The sequence below is a fragment of the Cnephaeus nilssonii genome, assembly GCF_951640355.1.
Source record: "Cnephaeus nilssonii genome assembly, chromosome: 4".
Taxonomy (NCBI): domain Eukaryota; kingdom Metazoa; phylum Chordata; class Mammalia; order Chiroptera; family Vespertilionidae; genus Cnephaeus; species Cnephaeus nilssonii.
In genome coordinates this window covers 99,911,406-99,928,275 of record NC_137075.1, presented here as the reverse complement: position 1 = coordinate 99,928,275, position 16,870 = coordinate 99,911,406, and the positions used below count along the sequence as shown (strand labels likewise).

General features: G+C 53.1%; 1 protein-coding gene across 1 annotated transcript in view; it reads right to left on the bottom strand.

The window, feature by feature from the left end:
• Window positions 1-1,194: 1,194 nt before the first annotated feature.
• DGLUCY (D-glutamate cyclase) overlaps window positions 1,195-16,870 on the bottom strand; it is a 61,758-nt gene continuing 46,082 nt past the window's right edge. The window contains exons 11-13 of the mRNA XM_079769266.1: window positions 10,979-11,098; window positions 7,320-7,471; window positions 1,195-2,409 (exon numbers count right to left, since the gene is read on the bottom strand). Of these exons, the coding sequence (XP_079625392.1) occupies window positions 2,260-2,409; window positions 7,320-7,471; window positions 10,979-11,098 (422 nt within the window). The 3' untranslated portion in view covers window positions 1,195-2,259. The remainder of the gene's footprint in view (window positions 2,410-7,319; window positions 7,472-10,978; window positions 11,099-16,870) is intronic.

Below are 16,870 nucleotides of genomic sequence, written 5' to 3'. Positions count from 1 at the left end.
TCATCTTGTGGAAAAGCATTAAAACTGGATCCTAGAACTCAGAGCGCCAGTGGTCCCGGGGCGGCCCCTGATAAGGCGCCTTCTCCTGGCTTCCCTCACACCCTGGCCCCCTGCGGCCGGGCTTCGGGCCTGCCTCTCCCTGCAGAGGGGCTCGAGACGCCTCACTCCAGAGCTAGGACCCCTACTCTCTGGCTTCTCTGCGCTCCCCCGCGTCTGAGCCTTTTCCCCAAACAGCTGAATCATCTCCCCATAAACTTCTGCCCGCAGCGAAGACAGCCTATTCCACAGCCACGCCTCACACGTCCCTGCGCTGGCACAGAACTCCATCACCATTACAAACCCAAAGCACGTTCGTGGCTCCCCCACATGAGTCAGAGACTGCCGGCAGCTTGGCCGGGGTGACGTTTCTCTCTTCTAGCCACTAAGGTTTCAAAAATGCAGGGTGCACTCTTATCAAAACCCCCTGTTACGCGGAGCTCTGCAGCCTCAAACCAGGGGCAGAAACTGCCATTGGAGGAGAGCTGGCCAGTGAAGCTTACAGCTGGGGTGGGTCCCGGGAGCGGTGGTAAGTTGCAGGTTGGAGGGATTGTGAGCTCATTACAATGGGCGCACTGGCCCCGATGCTACACCAGCAGGAGCACATTCTGCACCTGGGGACTCCCCTCCCCACATCCCAGCTATGTCTCGCCAGGGGCTCCACCACGCCCCTATGGAGGGAGCGCAGGCGTTAAGCCCAGATCACTCACTATACACTGAGGCTTTACTGCTGAGTGTACAACTAGGGGTCGTTTCTACAGCATGTGTTCCATTCTTTCCAATCAATGCCCCATACAGAAGCAAGCTAGACATGTTCAAGGAAATAAACTAGACCGTCAAACCTCAGAGGGAAGGCAGGGGAGGGGGGTAAGAGATCAACCAAAGGACTTGTATGCCTGCATATCAGTATAACCAATGGACACAGACAGTAGGGGGGTGAGGGCAGGTGCTGGGGGGGTGGGAGCAGCCAGGGAGAGGACAATGGGGGTGGGTGGGAAGGAGACATAAGTAATACTTTCAACAATAAAGAATTTAAATTTAAAAAAGAAACAAACTAAGCAGGCTCAGTTAGTATCTGGGGCCCTAGCTGGGAAGCAGGCCGCCCGCTCGCCGCCCCCGCCCCCGCCCCCCCATCCCATCTGGATGAGTCAGCACAGACACTACTGGGCTGGTCCAAAAGGTACGTGTAAAGGGATGTGGTCAGTGACTCCGTTTCTGATTTTGTCCGGAAATGTGCAGTGGGGGGTTGTGAAGGAGATAAGGACAAGCTGGCTGGACTTGTCTGGAAGGCCTCTGTGAGTGACTTAGGTCCTAGAGAGCCTGACCTGGCCTCAGGCTCCAGGAGTGTGGCTGCCCCCTCCCCGCTGAGCAGGGAGGGCAAAGCATCCGGCTCCAGGCGGGGCCCCTGGGGGGATGGGGGGAGTAGATGAGGAGGAGGTGGAGGCTCCAAGGTGGGGCTCAGGAGGTGTGGGGGCTCAAGAGGTGAGGGACCGGGGAGGCGAAGGTGAGAAATATAAGGTGGAGGGATCTTTTGCCTAAGTCAGTGGTGGGCAAACTCATTAGTCAACAGAGCCAAATATCAACAGTACAACGATTGAAATTTCTTTTGAGAGCCGAAAACCGACTTCTGCGCATGGGCCACGAAGTTTCAATCACACTGTCCGTGCGCGCCCGCACGTGGTATTTTGTGGAAGAGCCACACTCAAGGGGCCCAAGAGCCGCGTGTGGCTCGCCAGCCGCAGTTTGCCGACCACTGGCCTAAGTAAACAAAATGCTGTTTGAAGAGAGCATTTCAAAGGTATAAATATTTTGTTGGTTGTGGTAGTGAGTAAACCTTGAGTGAAGTCCCTGAGTTTCATAGATACGCACGTCACATCTGTGCATTTTACTATTTCACAGTTAGCGTGGGGGCTTGCTCACGGCTCTCGGTCCGCCTGGTACTTGATGGCTCACCGTGTGGCCTTCAGGGCACACCCCGCGGGCGGCCTGAGAGGCTAAGGGGAAGGAGGGTGGAAGCAATGCCTCTGGCGCCTGACCAATAGGAACAAACACGGGAGGCCCGAGGAAGGGTCCCGTGGCCCACCTGCCCTCTGCCCGCCGGGAGGGGGGCACGCAGCGTCCCAGGCCAGCTCCCCGGGCTGGTGCTCGTTTGCAAGGCTGGTCCAGAGGGCCCTCAGGGACTCCTCCCAGGTCCAGGCGGGGCCCCCGGTGCGGTGTGCGTGGTCACTTGCGTCCCGTGGTGACGCCCAGCAGCTTCTGGATCATCTGGGCGTGGGTGCCGTGGAAGGGCAGCCCGTCCACCTCCATGCCCACGCGGCCCGAGACGCCACTCCGGACTCGGTGCTGCACCAGGATGCTCAGCATGCTTTCCTCCTGGAACAAAAGGAGGCGGAGGCAGAACGGGCGAGTGGGGGAGGGGAAGGAAATACAGACGCGCACATGCGTGGAGGAAGGGCGCTGGACGTGACATGGCCTCTTCGTCACCACCAGGTGTTGCTTAGAAATACGAATGCTGCCGAAACCGGTTTGGCTCAGTGGATAGAGCGTCGGCCTGCGGACTGAAGGGTCCCAGGTTCGATTCCGGTCAAGGGCATGTACCTTGGTTGCGGGCACATCCCCAGTAGGGGGTGTGCAAGAGGCAGCTGATCGATGTTTCTCTCTCATTGATATTTCTAACTCTCTATCCCTCTCTCTTCCTCTCCGTAAAAAATCAATAAAATATATTAAAAAAAAAATACGAATGCCCCTGGGAGACTCATCATGGAAAACAGTCCTGCTTTCTGCTTCGTCGGTCTCCAAACCCACTCGCCAGACGTGGCCACAGTTTTGGCTGTTTCTTCTGCATATTCTTTCCATAATAAGCTTTTTATGGAAACCTGCATTTTTTTTCTTTTTTTTAAATATATTTTATTGATTTTTTTACAGAGAGGAAGGGAGAGGGATAGAGAGTCAGAAACATCGATGAGAGAGAACCATCGATCAGCTGCCTCCTGCACACCCCCTACTGGGGATGTGCCCACAACCAAGGTACATGCCCTCGACCGGAATCGAACCTGGGACCCTTCAGTCTGCAGGCCGACGCTCTATCCACTGAGCCAAACCGGTCAGGGTGAAACCCGCATTTTCTTAACAAACACTAAAGATGCCCTCCTTCGGCAGGGGCGGCGTGGGCTGCTTCCTGCCCACCTCGCCCCTGCCCAGCTCTGCATTCCCTGCCGCTGGCCTCTGTGCCAGGAAGGCCCCCATTCCTGCCGAGACCCCCCTGTCAGCCCCCTGCGGGGATGCGCCAAGCCCTGCCGCTGTCGCCTTCCCCATATTCCTTGCTGTGCATGTGGAAGCTTCTGGAGCGAGCAGAGCCATCGAGGAACTACAGGCCCCTCCTCACGCGGCGGCCCAGGGCCCAGCAGGCAGAGTGGGTGGGGGTCAGACAGAGCTGGCTTGGGTCCTCCCTGGCAGGTGCTTTAACCTCTCTGTGCCTCAGTGTCATGGGGAGAGGGGGGCGGGTACTGAGCTGTCTTAAGTGATGTGATTCTCCTCCTTCCCTTTCCCTCCACTTGGCTAAGCCACCAAAGTGTCTGTCCCAGCTGAGGAACTCCTCTCCCGGAGGAAGGTAGATCTCAGGGGAAACAAAAGGAGAGAGGACAGTGCCTGCCGGGAAGAAGGCAAACATGTCCTCCCCCACCCGCTCCTCCTCCACAAAGTGAGGAGGGGGTGGGAGGACAGGACCAAGCAGGCAAGAACTGGAAGATGTGACAGCTCCCTGCTCAGGCACTGCTGACTCGTTCAGTGGCCCATCCAAGGCTGACTGAGCACCTGCTCCGTGCCAGGACCTGACCGGGGTGGTACGGTGGTGAATGTGACACGGTCCCTGCCCCGGGGATTCACAGCCTCGATGTGTGCTCAGGCAGGTACAGTCCGGGGGGGGGGGTGTCACAGGACAGAGCGGGCCACCTAACCCCGTTGACTGGGGTGACCCAAGGCAGACGTTCAGGAGGAGGCCCGGCCAGGTCAAAAGAGCCGAAGTGGGCCAAACAAGGGCCTACGAGGGGCACTCACTGAAAACGCTTTAAAACAAGGGCGAGCGCGCTGGCAAGTGTCCCCGGGAACTGTCTCTGCTCCCAGCTGCCCTGAGAGCCTGCGGTTCCGCTCTGCCCCGGAGGCCAAGGCGGGAGGGAGGCCCGGGAGCGTTTCCAGAGTGTTTGTCCAACAGCCCCTCCCAGGGCCCGGCCAGCCCAGAATGGCATTTTCCGCCCTTTGTTTGGGCTTTGTCCTCCCATTTCTCTTCTCCGCGGGTCACATCCTCTCTGTATGGGGGAATGCTTCAGGGACCCTCCGGCCACTTCCTCCCAGGACACCGCGGCTCCCGCCACGCGCATCCTCTGGGTCCCAGGGAGGACCTCGTGGTCCTCAGGGTGCGCGTGGCCAGTCAACAGGAACTGGCTGGCACGCAACCGCCAGGAGCCATGGCGATGAGCTGGACCGACCGGGAGTCCTGCACATCTCCCAGGAACCACCCCCCCAGGAGCCTCTCCAAGGGGAGGGAGAGGGTGCTGGTGGGGAGAGAAGGCCGGGGAGCGCGGAGGCAGAGGGCCTGGAGGCTGACACCCCCTCCAGGTGGAGCCGTGGAGCAGGAGAGGCGGGAGGGAGGGAGCACAGAGGGAGGCAGCGTGGACAGGTTTCAGGCCTTGCTCATTGTGGGGGCGACAGGGGCCCCAGGATGACTTCTGGGCTGAGAGGCCGAGTGAGCGGCTGCTCACTGGCGACTCACAGCGGGAGCCTGGTGGACCGGTATCCATGGTTAGGTGGTGCTGCCGTGCAAAGTGGGGTGGGAAAAAGGGGTCTCCTGGGAAGTTGACCCCTTTATATTTATAAAATGTAATCCCCTGCACACTTAAGGTTTCGGTGACTTATATCAGTTATACCTCACAAAAAAGTTAGAAAAAAAGTGGAGTGAGATGAAAGTGCTGGAAAGGAACGGGAGCCCAGGATGAGGCCAGAGGCCATGTTCCCGTCTCTCTGCATCATCCATCCATCCATTACCCACTCATCCATCATGCACCCATCCATCCAGCTAGCTAGCCAGCCAGCAGTCCTTCCATCAGTCTGTCCATCCGTCCATCCACCCATCCATCCGTCCGTCCATCCATCCATCCATCCATCCATCCATCCATCCATCCATCCATCCATCCATCCTCAGTCCCTCCTATAAGGTGTCATCAGTTGGCTCTTGGTCCCTGAGAAGGTCTGGGAAATGCTCTTCAGCCATTTGTTCTGCCCTCAATTAAAACCCCAGGGTGCGGCCAAAGGCCGGAGTGGGAGGTGTGGCTCCCGGGCTCCTCCACGCGGTGCCCACTCCTGGCACAGTTGTGATCAGACCACTAAGAACTGTCCCTAAATATGGGAGGCCCAACCTACAAGCAACTCACAGAGCAGAGATGAGGGACGCTCCTCTGTCCCTAACCAAGCAAGGCTCACCTCAGGCCACAGCTCTGCCCAGTGTCTCCTAATGACTTGGGACTCCGTCGCCCCCCAGCTCCCCCGAGTGGCCACTGAACTCTAGTATGACCATTCTAGTTATTCTCTTGAACACTGCACCACCTCATGTCCCTGCGCCTTCCTGCGGCCTGGAAGGCCCTTCCTTACCTGCTACTTATATCCTGCTCACCCTCTAAGACCCCGCTGAGTGCCACCTCCTCCAGGCAGCCTTCCTTGAGCTCTCTGAATGAGCTAAGTGCCCATTCTCTGAGTCCCCACAGTAGCTTGCTTGTGCCCACTTCCTCCTGTCTCCTGAAATTACCTTTCCTGTGTTGTCTCCGCTGTGGGTCCTGAGTTCCCTGCCCAGGGGCCAGGTCTGACCCCTCACTGTCTCCCAGAGCAGGCCTGGGCCTGACCCAGAGGAAGGGCTCAACAAACATATGCTTGTACTTCTGCTTTAAGAAATGTTCCTTTCTGTCTTCGCTATAAGGATGGTGCATTATTAATACATTTACGAAGGACTGGGTGGAAACTGGGAAGGAGAATTTTCCATTCCCGGGTTAAGTGTTGAGCTGTGTGACTGTTTGGCTCATTCTGCTGTCTGTGTGAATCAGGGGTCATGTGTGAGGCAGCCCCCTGAGTGTTTTTTTTTTTTTTTCCAATTAAGATCCAGGAAGCAAAGAAAGCACAGAAGGCCCTCTGGGTCCCTCTAGTCAGACCATTTCCCCAGAAAATGTCTCTTCCGCTGCACGCCCTGCTTCTCCCTCCCCTCCCGCACGGCAGCCTGGCATTACCGGGAGCTGGTGCCCCTACAGGACCTGGGCAACTTGTGAGCCATGCTGGGAAGAGCCCAGAGTAGAGTCAGAGACCCGGACCCAGACCTCAGCTCTGCCTCTCAGCTGGTGGTGCTGGGCAAGCCGCTCCCCTCTTGGGGCCTCAGCTCCCTCACTTGTAAAACAGAGACACCACCAATCCAGGGGGGTGCTGGAGAGACGGGGTGGGGCATTGGGGCAGGAGGGAAAGACAGAGGGAGAGATGGGCAGAAGGAAAAGGGACTCGAAAGAGTACAAGACAATGTTTTTAGAAAGACAGAAAAGAGGCAGCAGTGAAGGGCTCTGGATCCTGGGACCAGACGCCCTCCCCTACTCCAGCGCACCCCCTGCCGACTGCCCCCCACCTCGAGAGCAGCCTCCACGGAGCACGGAGCTGGTCCCCACCGCCCAGCTTTTGGTCCCCGCCTTCCCTCCTTTCCGAAGGCCTCCCCTTCTCCTGGGTTCGTTCCTTCCAACCTCCAGCCCCCAGGATCCTCTGCCCTCCTCAGTCCTCCCACCTTCGCACGCTGTGGGCGGGCTAATGGTCCCATCCCACCTGAGGTTTTAGTGCCCCGGCTGGATTGTAAACCCCTTGGAAGGGGACCACAAGGCGCTGGCAGCTGCAGGCACACCTCGTTTTATTGCGCCCCACCTTATTGCACTTCACAGATATTGCCCCAACAATGCTGCTGGCCTCCAATTTACAGACAAAGGAAACTCAGACAGGTTAAGCAACTTGCCTAAAGTCAAACTGGAAGGAAAACGGTCATTGATACCAGGTCTTCCTTAATAATTTAGGATCATGAGTCGGTCAAAGGTCACCCAATCCAGTCCAGCTGGGACACCTTTGCCTCTAGGTAGGCTCTGCCTCTGGCTGTTGACAGGCAACCGTGGTGCTGGGCCGTGGCTTGGGCTCGCACCCAGGCCTACTCCTCCCCCAGGGAAGAGCTGTTCCCCTTGGAGGGGGGCTGGGGGGGGACAGTGGGGGCCTGTTACCTTAGCGACGGACGGAAGCGCCTCGGTCCAGTGCTGCTCCCCAGGTGCGTGGGAGGGCCCGGTGGCCTTCCTCAGGTAGCGTCCATGGACCTCGCAGGAGTTGAGGATGTACAGAGCGCAGGCCAAGGCATAGCCGCCCCAGTTAGAAACGCCTGGAACAAAATGAGATTTCAACGTGGAACTGGGGATGCGGTCCGTGGTCCATCGCCTTCCTCTAAGCATCGGGACTCGTCTCAAGAGTGGTCCCAAGACCCGTGGCGCCGGGGACTTGCTGGAAACACAGATCCCTAGGCTGTATAGTCCTGGTCTGCTTCCTCAGAAACTCGGCAGGGGCGTGGGGCCACGCGGAGGTTTAACGAGCCCCCCAGGTGACGGTGATTCAAGTTAACGTGGGAGCAGCACGCCTGCCCAGCGCCGTTTGCACGTGTGTGCCACCGTTCGCTCCCTGTAACTCACTGGCTGTAGGTTTGTGTCGCTAGGAAAAAGCTCGTAGATTTATTGAATTTTGAGTCCTGCCTGCGGTTGCCTTGGCAGGGCCAGACCCAATGACTTCTCGGCCCGCGGGCAGGACGTTCCCCACCCCTGCTCTAAACCACCTGGGTTACGTACTGTTAACGGGTCAGAGAAGAAGATTCAGGCCACCCCCCAGGAAGCCGTTCCAGAACTCTCCCTATGGCGTGGCTGCCGAACCTCAGGCTGCACGGAAGCCTGTCCTCGGAGGGGCAGGCACAGCCCGGCACCTGAGTTGTATCAGCTCTTTCTTCCTCTTTTACCAGCCAGCCCCAGAGGGCCAGTTCCCCCCCTGGGGGCCACCTCACTGGCTCTTCTCCGAAACCTGCCGGAGCGAGTTCTCCCCTCGGGTGAAGAGGATTGATCAAGGACTGCGGAGTTCCAGGTGCTAGAGGATGAGGGGAGATAGGGTGCCCTGGCCGGTGGGGCTCGGTGGTAATAGCATCGGCCTGGAACCCGAAGGATCTCAGGTTCATTCCCAGTCAAGGGCACCCACCTGGGCTGCGGGTTTGCTCCCTACCACCCAGTCGGAGCACCAGGGCACCTGCAGGAGGCAACCATTTGATGTGTCTCTCTCACAAAAATGTTTCTCTCTCTTTCTTTCTCTCCCCCTCCCTCCCTCCCTTTCACTCTCTCTGAAAAGCAATGGAAAAAATGTCCTCTGGTGAGGATTAACAACAAATGGAAGGAAGGAAGGAAGGAAGGAAGGAAGGAAGGAAGGAAGGAAGGAAGGAAGGAAGGAAAGAAAGGGGAGTTCTCAATCAGGGGAGATAGGGACGGTGCACACAGCCCACCACAGGGTGGCACAATCGTGAATAAGACGTTCGCAAAGGATTATGGGAGCACTGAGAGGGGCACTCATTTTGACTGATTTGGAAAAGGGTCATTTAATAATGGGCCTTGTAGTCTGGGTAGAATTTGCCAGAGGAAGAGTGAAGGTAGGAAAAATCCAAATACCCACTGAGTACAAAAGATATGGCATGAAAATGCAAGTCATATATCAGAATATGATGGGTGAAGATCACATGGTGATAATGATACCGTAGTGCACTGATTCTATGATGCGCTTTTGTGTTTTACATTTCCATCTCTGAAACTGAGATGCCTCTTGCACCCAATACCACCTTGTAGATACAAACAGCAGTGTTTTTCTTTCTTCGCGGTATATAAAATAATGGTAATCCTTGTCATCAATGGCATCTGGTAGTCAAAAGAACAAAGTAACTTGCTTCGACTGAATGCTCACCATGTGTGGCACTGTTCTAAGGCCTTCCACGGGTTAGCCCCTGGCACCCTTACAATAAGCCTGTGAGGTGTAGGTATTTATTATGATTTTCATTTACAAAGCCGGGGAACAGAACAGAGGGGTTAAGTCACCTGCCTAAGGTCACACAGCTAGTAAGTGGTGGGCCTAAGATGTGAACTCTGGCTGCTGCCTCCAGAGCCCATACTCTTTAAAAAAAAATTTTTTTTTTAATTTTTAATTGTGTTAAAAAAAAACAACAACAACCCACATAGAACTGACCATCCTGGCCATTTTCAGGTGTATAGTATTAAGTCTATCCACACTGTTTTGCCAACCCTGAGCCCATACTCAACCTCCCGGCAAGTGTGGAAATAAAAACATATGCATAGTAATATGAAAGGGAAAGAGAAGTATTTAAGATGCAGGTGTACCAGGGAGAAACTACGTACAACGGGCATGTATTGAGCACGAGAACGAGAAGCTGGCGTGCAAAGCTGGACATGCTGGCTGTTCTGGGGAGTCGGTGGTGTTTGAGCCCCTTCTATCACCGTCACGGCCTGCCTTTTGAAAACGTCCGTAGTATTGTTGTTACATCATCCTTCCCATGGGGAAATCGAACTCATGCTGCATCTGCGCAACGACAGGAGCCGTGCATGGCTGGATCCTGGGCTACATCGTGGGGTCAGGGACATGAGGCTGGGAGGGCCCCAAGGCCAGGAAAGGGGCCTGGACTTGAGCTCACATGCAGGGGCCCTGCTGCCGAGTCCCTCTGCAAACTCATCTCTGTGCTGGTCTGGGAGGACAGGACAGGACAGCAGGCCTCTTGGGGACGGGGCATCGGTGGCGGTGGACCCTGTCGGGCCTGACTGAAGCTGGGCCCGGCTAGTTGCTGACCCGTCACGGGTCTGCCTCCCTCCCTGGTGTCAGGAGCCGAGGATGGAGATGAGCTGGGCTGCTGTACCTCCTGCCTCCCTCTCCTGGGACATCCCTCTGCCTGTTGCCCCGTGTCCACTCAGCCTGCTACAAGCGCAGCAAACCTTCTGTGGCCGCCCAGCCCAGGGCGTTACCAAGGTTCCCTCTGACCCTCTGTAAGCGTGAGGACGGCGAGGCTTGGGAATAAACGCTGCCATCGGCCTGACTCCAGAGCCCTTGTTTTCTCTGGGCTACCCGGAGCTGAAGGAACAGACGCCATTCTCTGTCTTCAGGTCCCAGCGCTCCCAACCCCAACTGGAGGGGACCCTGTTCACCTCCTGCAGCCCCACACCCACAGGTCTTCATCCGAAGCTTTCATTCCGAACAGCCAGCCCTCCCCCCACTGTCACGTGGGATCCCCTCCTCTCTTTAGGGGACCCCACCTGCTGCTGAAGTCACCGCATCAGGGATGCAGCGGGCCAAGCCCGTGGGGTTTGACCAATTCTATGAAGAACCTAGAATCTGAAGATAAACTGGAGGAAATCTGAGGACTTCCAAAGAAGTTCTCCTGAGGTTCTCTTCCCCGGGGATCCAAGACCCCAGGATAAGGGGGCCGGCAGATAACGGATCTGCCAACAGCCAGCACACTCCGAGGCCTGAGGGTTTCCTCCTCCTCTTCTGGGTGTCCCAGCTGAAAAGTGAACCCGGAGTAGAGACCAGAGACGTAGGGTGTGGACATCTTTTCAGATGCCTACCTGCCATCTCCACGTCTTCTTTGCGAGCTGTCTGTTTCAGGTCTTTTGCCCATGTTTTAATTGGGCAGCTTGTTTTCTTATTGTGGAGTTTTAAGAGTTCTTTGTATTTATTGATTTTTTTTTTTTTTTGATAAACTTCTGGCTAGACACGCTGTGAGCCAGGCCCCTCCCCCTGGGCAGCCAGGCCCCTCCCCCTGGGCAGCCAGGCTGCACTGGCCAGCCCTCCTAGCACTCACCAGCGATGACAGCGAAGTCAGCCTCCACGTCACAGGCAATGACATCCCCATTTCGTATGTGGCTCTTCACGGCCTCCTTCACCTTGCCCATCCCAAGTTCATTGCCTCCGTCACCAACCCCTAAAGGAAAAACAAACCGAGTCAGTATATAGGGATCAGGCCAAACGGGGTTTGTGGGCAGGGCCACCCCTCCACACGGGCCTCACTGCTTCTGGGAAAAGAAGGGAGTTGGCTCTGGATATATTTTCAGACAACCAGGAGAGGTACTTCTCCTTTAGGTATTCTAGAAAATTCTCTAGTTAAAAATGAGTCAATGTTTGGCCCAGCCAGTGTGGCTCAGTGGTTGAGTGTCAGCCTATGAACCAGGAGGTCACAGTTCAATTCCCGGTCAGGGCACATGCCTGGGTTGCGGGCTCGATCCCCAGTGTGGGGCGTGCAGGAGGCAGCCCATTGATGATCCTCTCTCATCATTGATGTTTCTATCTCCCTCTCCCTTCCTCTCGGAAATCAATAAAAAAATGTTTTCTAAAAAAGATTAAAATGGGGAATATACCATGAATGGAGCTTGCAGGACTGGAAGCTGCTCTGGGTGAGTGAGTGAGTGAGTGGTGAATGTGGAGGCCAGGATGTTACTTACAGGACTGTGAACTCTGTACACCTAGGCTACCCTAACTTTATAAAAAGTTTGGTCAATAATAAATTTACCTTAGCTTATTGTAACTATTATACTTTACACACTTTAAAGATTGTTTAACTTTTTGACTCATTTGTAATATAACTTAGCCTAAAACACAAACACATTGTATAGCTGTAACAAAAATATTTTTTCTTTATATCCTTATTCTATACGCTTTTTTCTAGGTCTATTTTTTTAACTTTCTTTTTTAAATTTTTAAAGTCTTTTAAAAACTAAGACATAAACACCACACTAGGGCCACACAGGGTCAGGACCATGGATATCGCTGCCTTCCACTCCCCGCCCTGTCCCACTGGGAGGCCCTCCGGAGCAATGGCACACGTGGAGCTACCGTCTCCTATGACACAAGGCCTCCTCCTGGAACACCTCCTGAAGGCCTGCCCGAGGCTCTTCCGAGGAGGGCAAACATGGTTGTGGTGGTTTGCTTGTTTTTGTTTTTGTTTTCCATCATAGATTTGCTTGTAAGCAGGTAGTGAACCATGAGCACTCCTCTCTATTAGTGAAAACCTTTCCATGTTGGTTTCAAACTTTTTAAGGAGCTTGTCAAGGGCTGCAGAAGTTTCTGCCAAACGCTTCACTGTGAAATTTCTTGGGGATTCTTCTTCTTCTTAAAAAAAAAATATATATATATATATATATATATATGTGTGTGTGTGTATATATATACACACACACACACTGAGTGACCAGATTATTATGATCTCTGAATGTATAATAATCTGGCCACTCAGTGTATATCCTATATAATAAAAGGCTAATATGCAAATTGTCCCCTCGACCAGGAGTTCGACCAGCAGGCAGGCCGGCCAACCGCCCATGTCCCCTCCCCCTGGCCAGGCTGGCCGGACCCCACCCATGCAGGAATTCATGCACAGGGCCTCTAATATATATATATATATATATATATATATATATATATATATATATATATATATATATATATATCTTACCTAATAATAGACAAACATGTAAATTGACCATACCTCCACCATGCCCACAGCCAATCAGAGTCAGTATGCAAATTAGAAGGCCAAAGATGGCAGCTGCCCAGCTGCTCTAGGCACGGAGTGGCCAGGCAGGGCAGGACGCCTGCTATGAGAGGGAGGGCGGGGGGTGGGGAGGCGAAGGGATCTACAGGAGCGAGTGCCGCAGCGAAGACAAGACTGCAGACTCCGGAGTCTGCAGCGAAGATGAAGATGGCAAACAGCAGACTCTGGCTGGAGTCTGCAGCGTGGAGTCTGCAGCGAAGCAGCGAAGACAAAGATGGCAGACTCTGGCCTGAGTCTGCAGCAAAGACCAAGAAGGCAGACTCTGGCCGGAGCGAAGGCCTGGGTCCCAGGTGCTGGATGAAAACCGGTGCTGGAAGCCAAGGGAAGGAAGGCCTATTGCACGAATCTCTTCGTGCAACAGGCCTCTAGTATATATATATATATATATATATATATATATATATATATATATACACACACACACACACACACACACACACTCACACACACACACACTGAGTGGCCAGATTATTATGTGTTCAGAGATCATAATAATCTGGCCACTTAGTGTGTGTATATGTGTGTATGTGTGTGTGTGTGTGTGTGTGTGTGTGTGTGTGTATGTGTGTATATATATATATGTATATATATGTATATTCTTATTGATTTCAAAGAGGAAGGGAGAAGTAGGGAGGGATAGAAACATCAATGATGAGAGAGAATCATTGATCAGCTGCCTCCTGCATGCCCCCCCACACACACTGGGGTTGGAGCCTGCAACCCAGGCGTGTGCCCTGACCGGGAATCGAACCATGACCTCCTGGTTCACAGGTCTATTGTCAACCACTGAGCCACGCCAGCTCCTTTTTCTTCACCTGCACTTTCCTTTCCTCTTGCCTCTTCAGTTATGCATTCCTGCTCCAGTTCCAACACCTCCTCATTGGTCAGTTCCTCAGGAACCACCGCTAGGAGCTGCTCAATGCCATCCGCACCTGCAGCCGGGGGTTTGCCATCTCAGCCACAGCCTTGGTGAATTTTGCAATCTCCTCATCCCTGGCAATCCTTTGACTTCGTGGACAAACCTCTTTAGTCTCTTCTTCCAGACGCCATTCATACACGGCTGGACGACATCAGCCCAGCCCAGCAAGGCTCCTGATGCGGAGATAGAGGCTGCAGTCCTTCCTGCAGTCCTTCGTCGCTGCATCGGTGTATTCTCAGTGTCTTCCTCCGCGGCAGCAACAGCCCAGACAAAGGTCATCCCCGGGGAGTAGGTCTTAAACACTGGTGTAACTTCTCGATGGATTGTTTGGATCCAAGAGATGGTGTTGGGAGAGAGAAGTGCCACGTTGAGATTGGGATGAAGATCACCAATAAGAGGAGGATGTCTGGAGCTTTGTCAGCGATAAGCAACATCTTGAAAGACGTGTTAATCTCCAAACATACCTCTCCCTTGTGCTGGCATAGCAACTCAGGAGGGCATCCTGGAAGAGGAGCTGGGTCATCCATGCCTTCTTGTTGCCCCTGTAGTTCACTGCTCAGTGAAAAGCTCAGAGGCCCCGGGGTTCACACTGTGCCATATTAAAGGGGTTCAATCGGTAGCTGCAGCCCTGCCCCCAAGCAAAAATGGTATCCTGTCCTTAGAAGCCTTGAAACCTGGCACGGCCTTGGCCTCCGCATGGACGAAAGAACTTTCAGGCATCTGTTTCCAGAATAGGGAGGGTTCGTCACGATGGAATATTTGTTCTGGCAAGTAGTTTTCCTCCATCATAAGCTTATCTAGAGTTTCCAAAAATTCTCCAGCTGCCTTCACACCAGCACTGGCAGACTCACCACTCACTTTCACATCATGTACGAATAACAATTCTTTAAGAAAAAATATGTTTATTGATTTGAGAGAGAGGAAGGGGGAGGGAGGGAGAGAGAGAGAGAGAAACATGGATCGGTTGCCTCCCGTATGCACCCTGACCAGGGACCAAACCCACAACCTGGGCATGTGCCAGACCAAGAATCCAACCAGCGACCTTTGGGTGTACAGGACGATGCTCCAACCAGCTGAGCCACACCGGCCAGGGCGGAACGCTGGTTCTGGAGCTGTTTAAATCACTCAGAGCTGGCAGTAGATTCATCATAGTCGGGCCCACCCTTTTCTTTCAACATCACCAATTAACCTGGTGCTTGGTCGTGACCGTCACGGTGCTGAGAAGGACGTGCTTCTGTGTCTGGTCCCGAATCCAGATCATCAGAAGCTTCTCTATGCCTGACACGGCACCTTTTCAAGTTTCCACTGGTCTCGTTGCTTTCTTTTTTTAAAAAAAAATATATTTTATTGATTTTTTACAGAGAGGAAGGGAGAGGGAGTTAGAAACATCGATGAGAGAGAAACATCGATCAGCTGCCTCCTGCACACCCCCTACTGGGGATGTGCCCGCAACCAAGGTACATGCCCTTGACCGGAATGGAACCTGGGACCCTTCAGTCCACAGGCCGACGCTCTATCCACTGAGCCAAACTGGTCAGGGTGGTCTCGTTGCTTTCAATGAAGCAGATCCTTCAATGACTTTCATTGCTTTTTTCTTGTTCTTCCAAATGGTAGCTGTGGTGGAATGGGATAGGCAGACGGGTGAGCAGTGACCGCCACTGATCTTCTGTCTTCGGAGTCCTTAACCACTTTTAATTTAATTTCAATCACTCGACATGGCCTCTTAATGGCAACATTGGCAGTGATTTTGTATGTTTGCTATGTCAGCACAAGGGAGAGGTATGTTTGTATGAACAAAACACAAGATTAAATCAAGCACAGAAGGAAAGGATGCAGTTAGGAGACTCAGTGACATGGCATACTGCTTTACAGCAAACTTTTTTTGATGTTGTTCATCCTTACCTAAGGATATTTTTTTCCCATTGCTTTTCAGAAGAGAGGGGAAGGGAAGGAGGGAGGGGAAGAGAGAGAGAGAAACATCTATGTGAGAGAGACACATTGACTGGTTGCCTCCTGTATGCACCCAGACAGGGGGCTGGGAGCAACCCCACAACCCAGGTACATGCCCTTGACTGGGAATCGAACCTGAGACCCTTCGGCGTACGGGGCTTTATCCACTGGGAGACACTGGTCAGGGCTACAGCCAACTTTTTTATGTATAAATAGAAAGAGCACACTCTAAAAGAATGATAAAGATGTAGTATAGTAAATACATAAACCAGTAACATAGTCATTTGTTATCATTCTCAAGTATTATGTACTGTCCATAATTGTATGTGCTATACTTTCATGCTATGAGTGGCATTGTAGGTCTGTTTACACCAGCATCTCCACAGACACGTGAGTGATGGAATGCTCTATGGCATCTTGACAGCTACAGTGTCACTAGGCGATGGGACTCCTTCAGCTCCATTGTAATCGTAGGGGACCGCCATTTTACATTGCGTGGCCAGATTATTATGATCTCTGAACGCATAATAATCTGGCCACTCAGTGTAAATCCTATATAATAAAAGGCTAATATGCAAATTGTCCCCTGGACCAGGAGTTCGACCAGCAGGCAGGCTGGCCAACCGCCTATGTCCCCTCCCCCTGGCCAGGCTGGCCGGACCCCACCCATGCACGAATTCATGCACCAGGCCTCTAATATCTATCTATCTATCTATCTATCTATCTATCTATCTATCTATCTATCTATACTGAGTGGCCAGATTATTATGCGTTCAGAGATCATAATAATCTGGCCACTCAGTATATATGTGGCCCATGTGGACTGAAACATAGATGCCTCGCATGACTGTCAGTTTCTGCACCTGTTTCTACAAAGGCTTGGTCTGTGAGGTGTGGACAAAAAGGGGGCCACATGCTAACCTGACAAGCTCAGGGGAGGCCTGCATGGCGGGCTTGCAAACTCAGAGACCTAAAGAAACCACACAGGATGGTCTGAATTTAAAACCAGCTAAAAGCAGTTTATAGTGGGTACTCACTTCCTAAGCCTGTGCCTTCCCTGACAAAGGTCAGTTTTTACCTTAACTGAGCCTACCGTCCTTTTGCATCTGCGATAACATATCGTTGGAATGTCAAAGTCATTTTCCTTTTTCTGGACGCCTCGAAGCACAGGCACCGCTCTGCGGAGACCACAATCCCCTCATTGTTACTGAGCTAACTGTTGACTGTGAACTAACCTGCACCCACCTCAGTAAAAGCAGTGTGTCTATCATTTACTT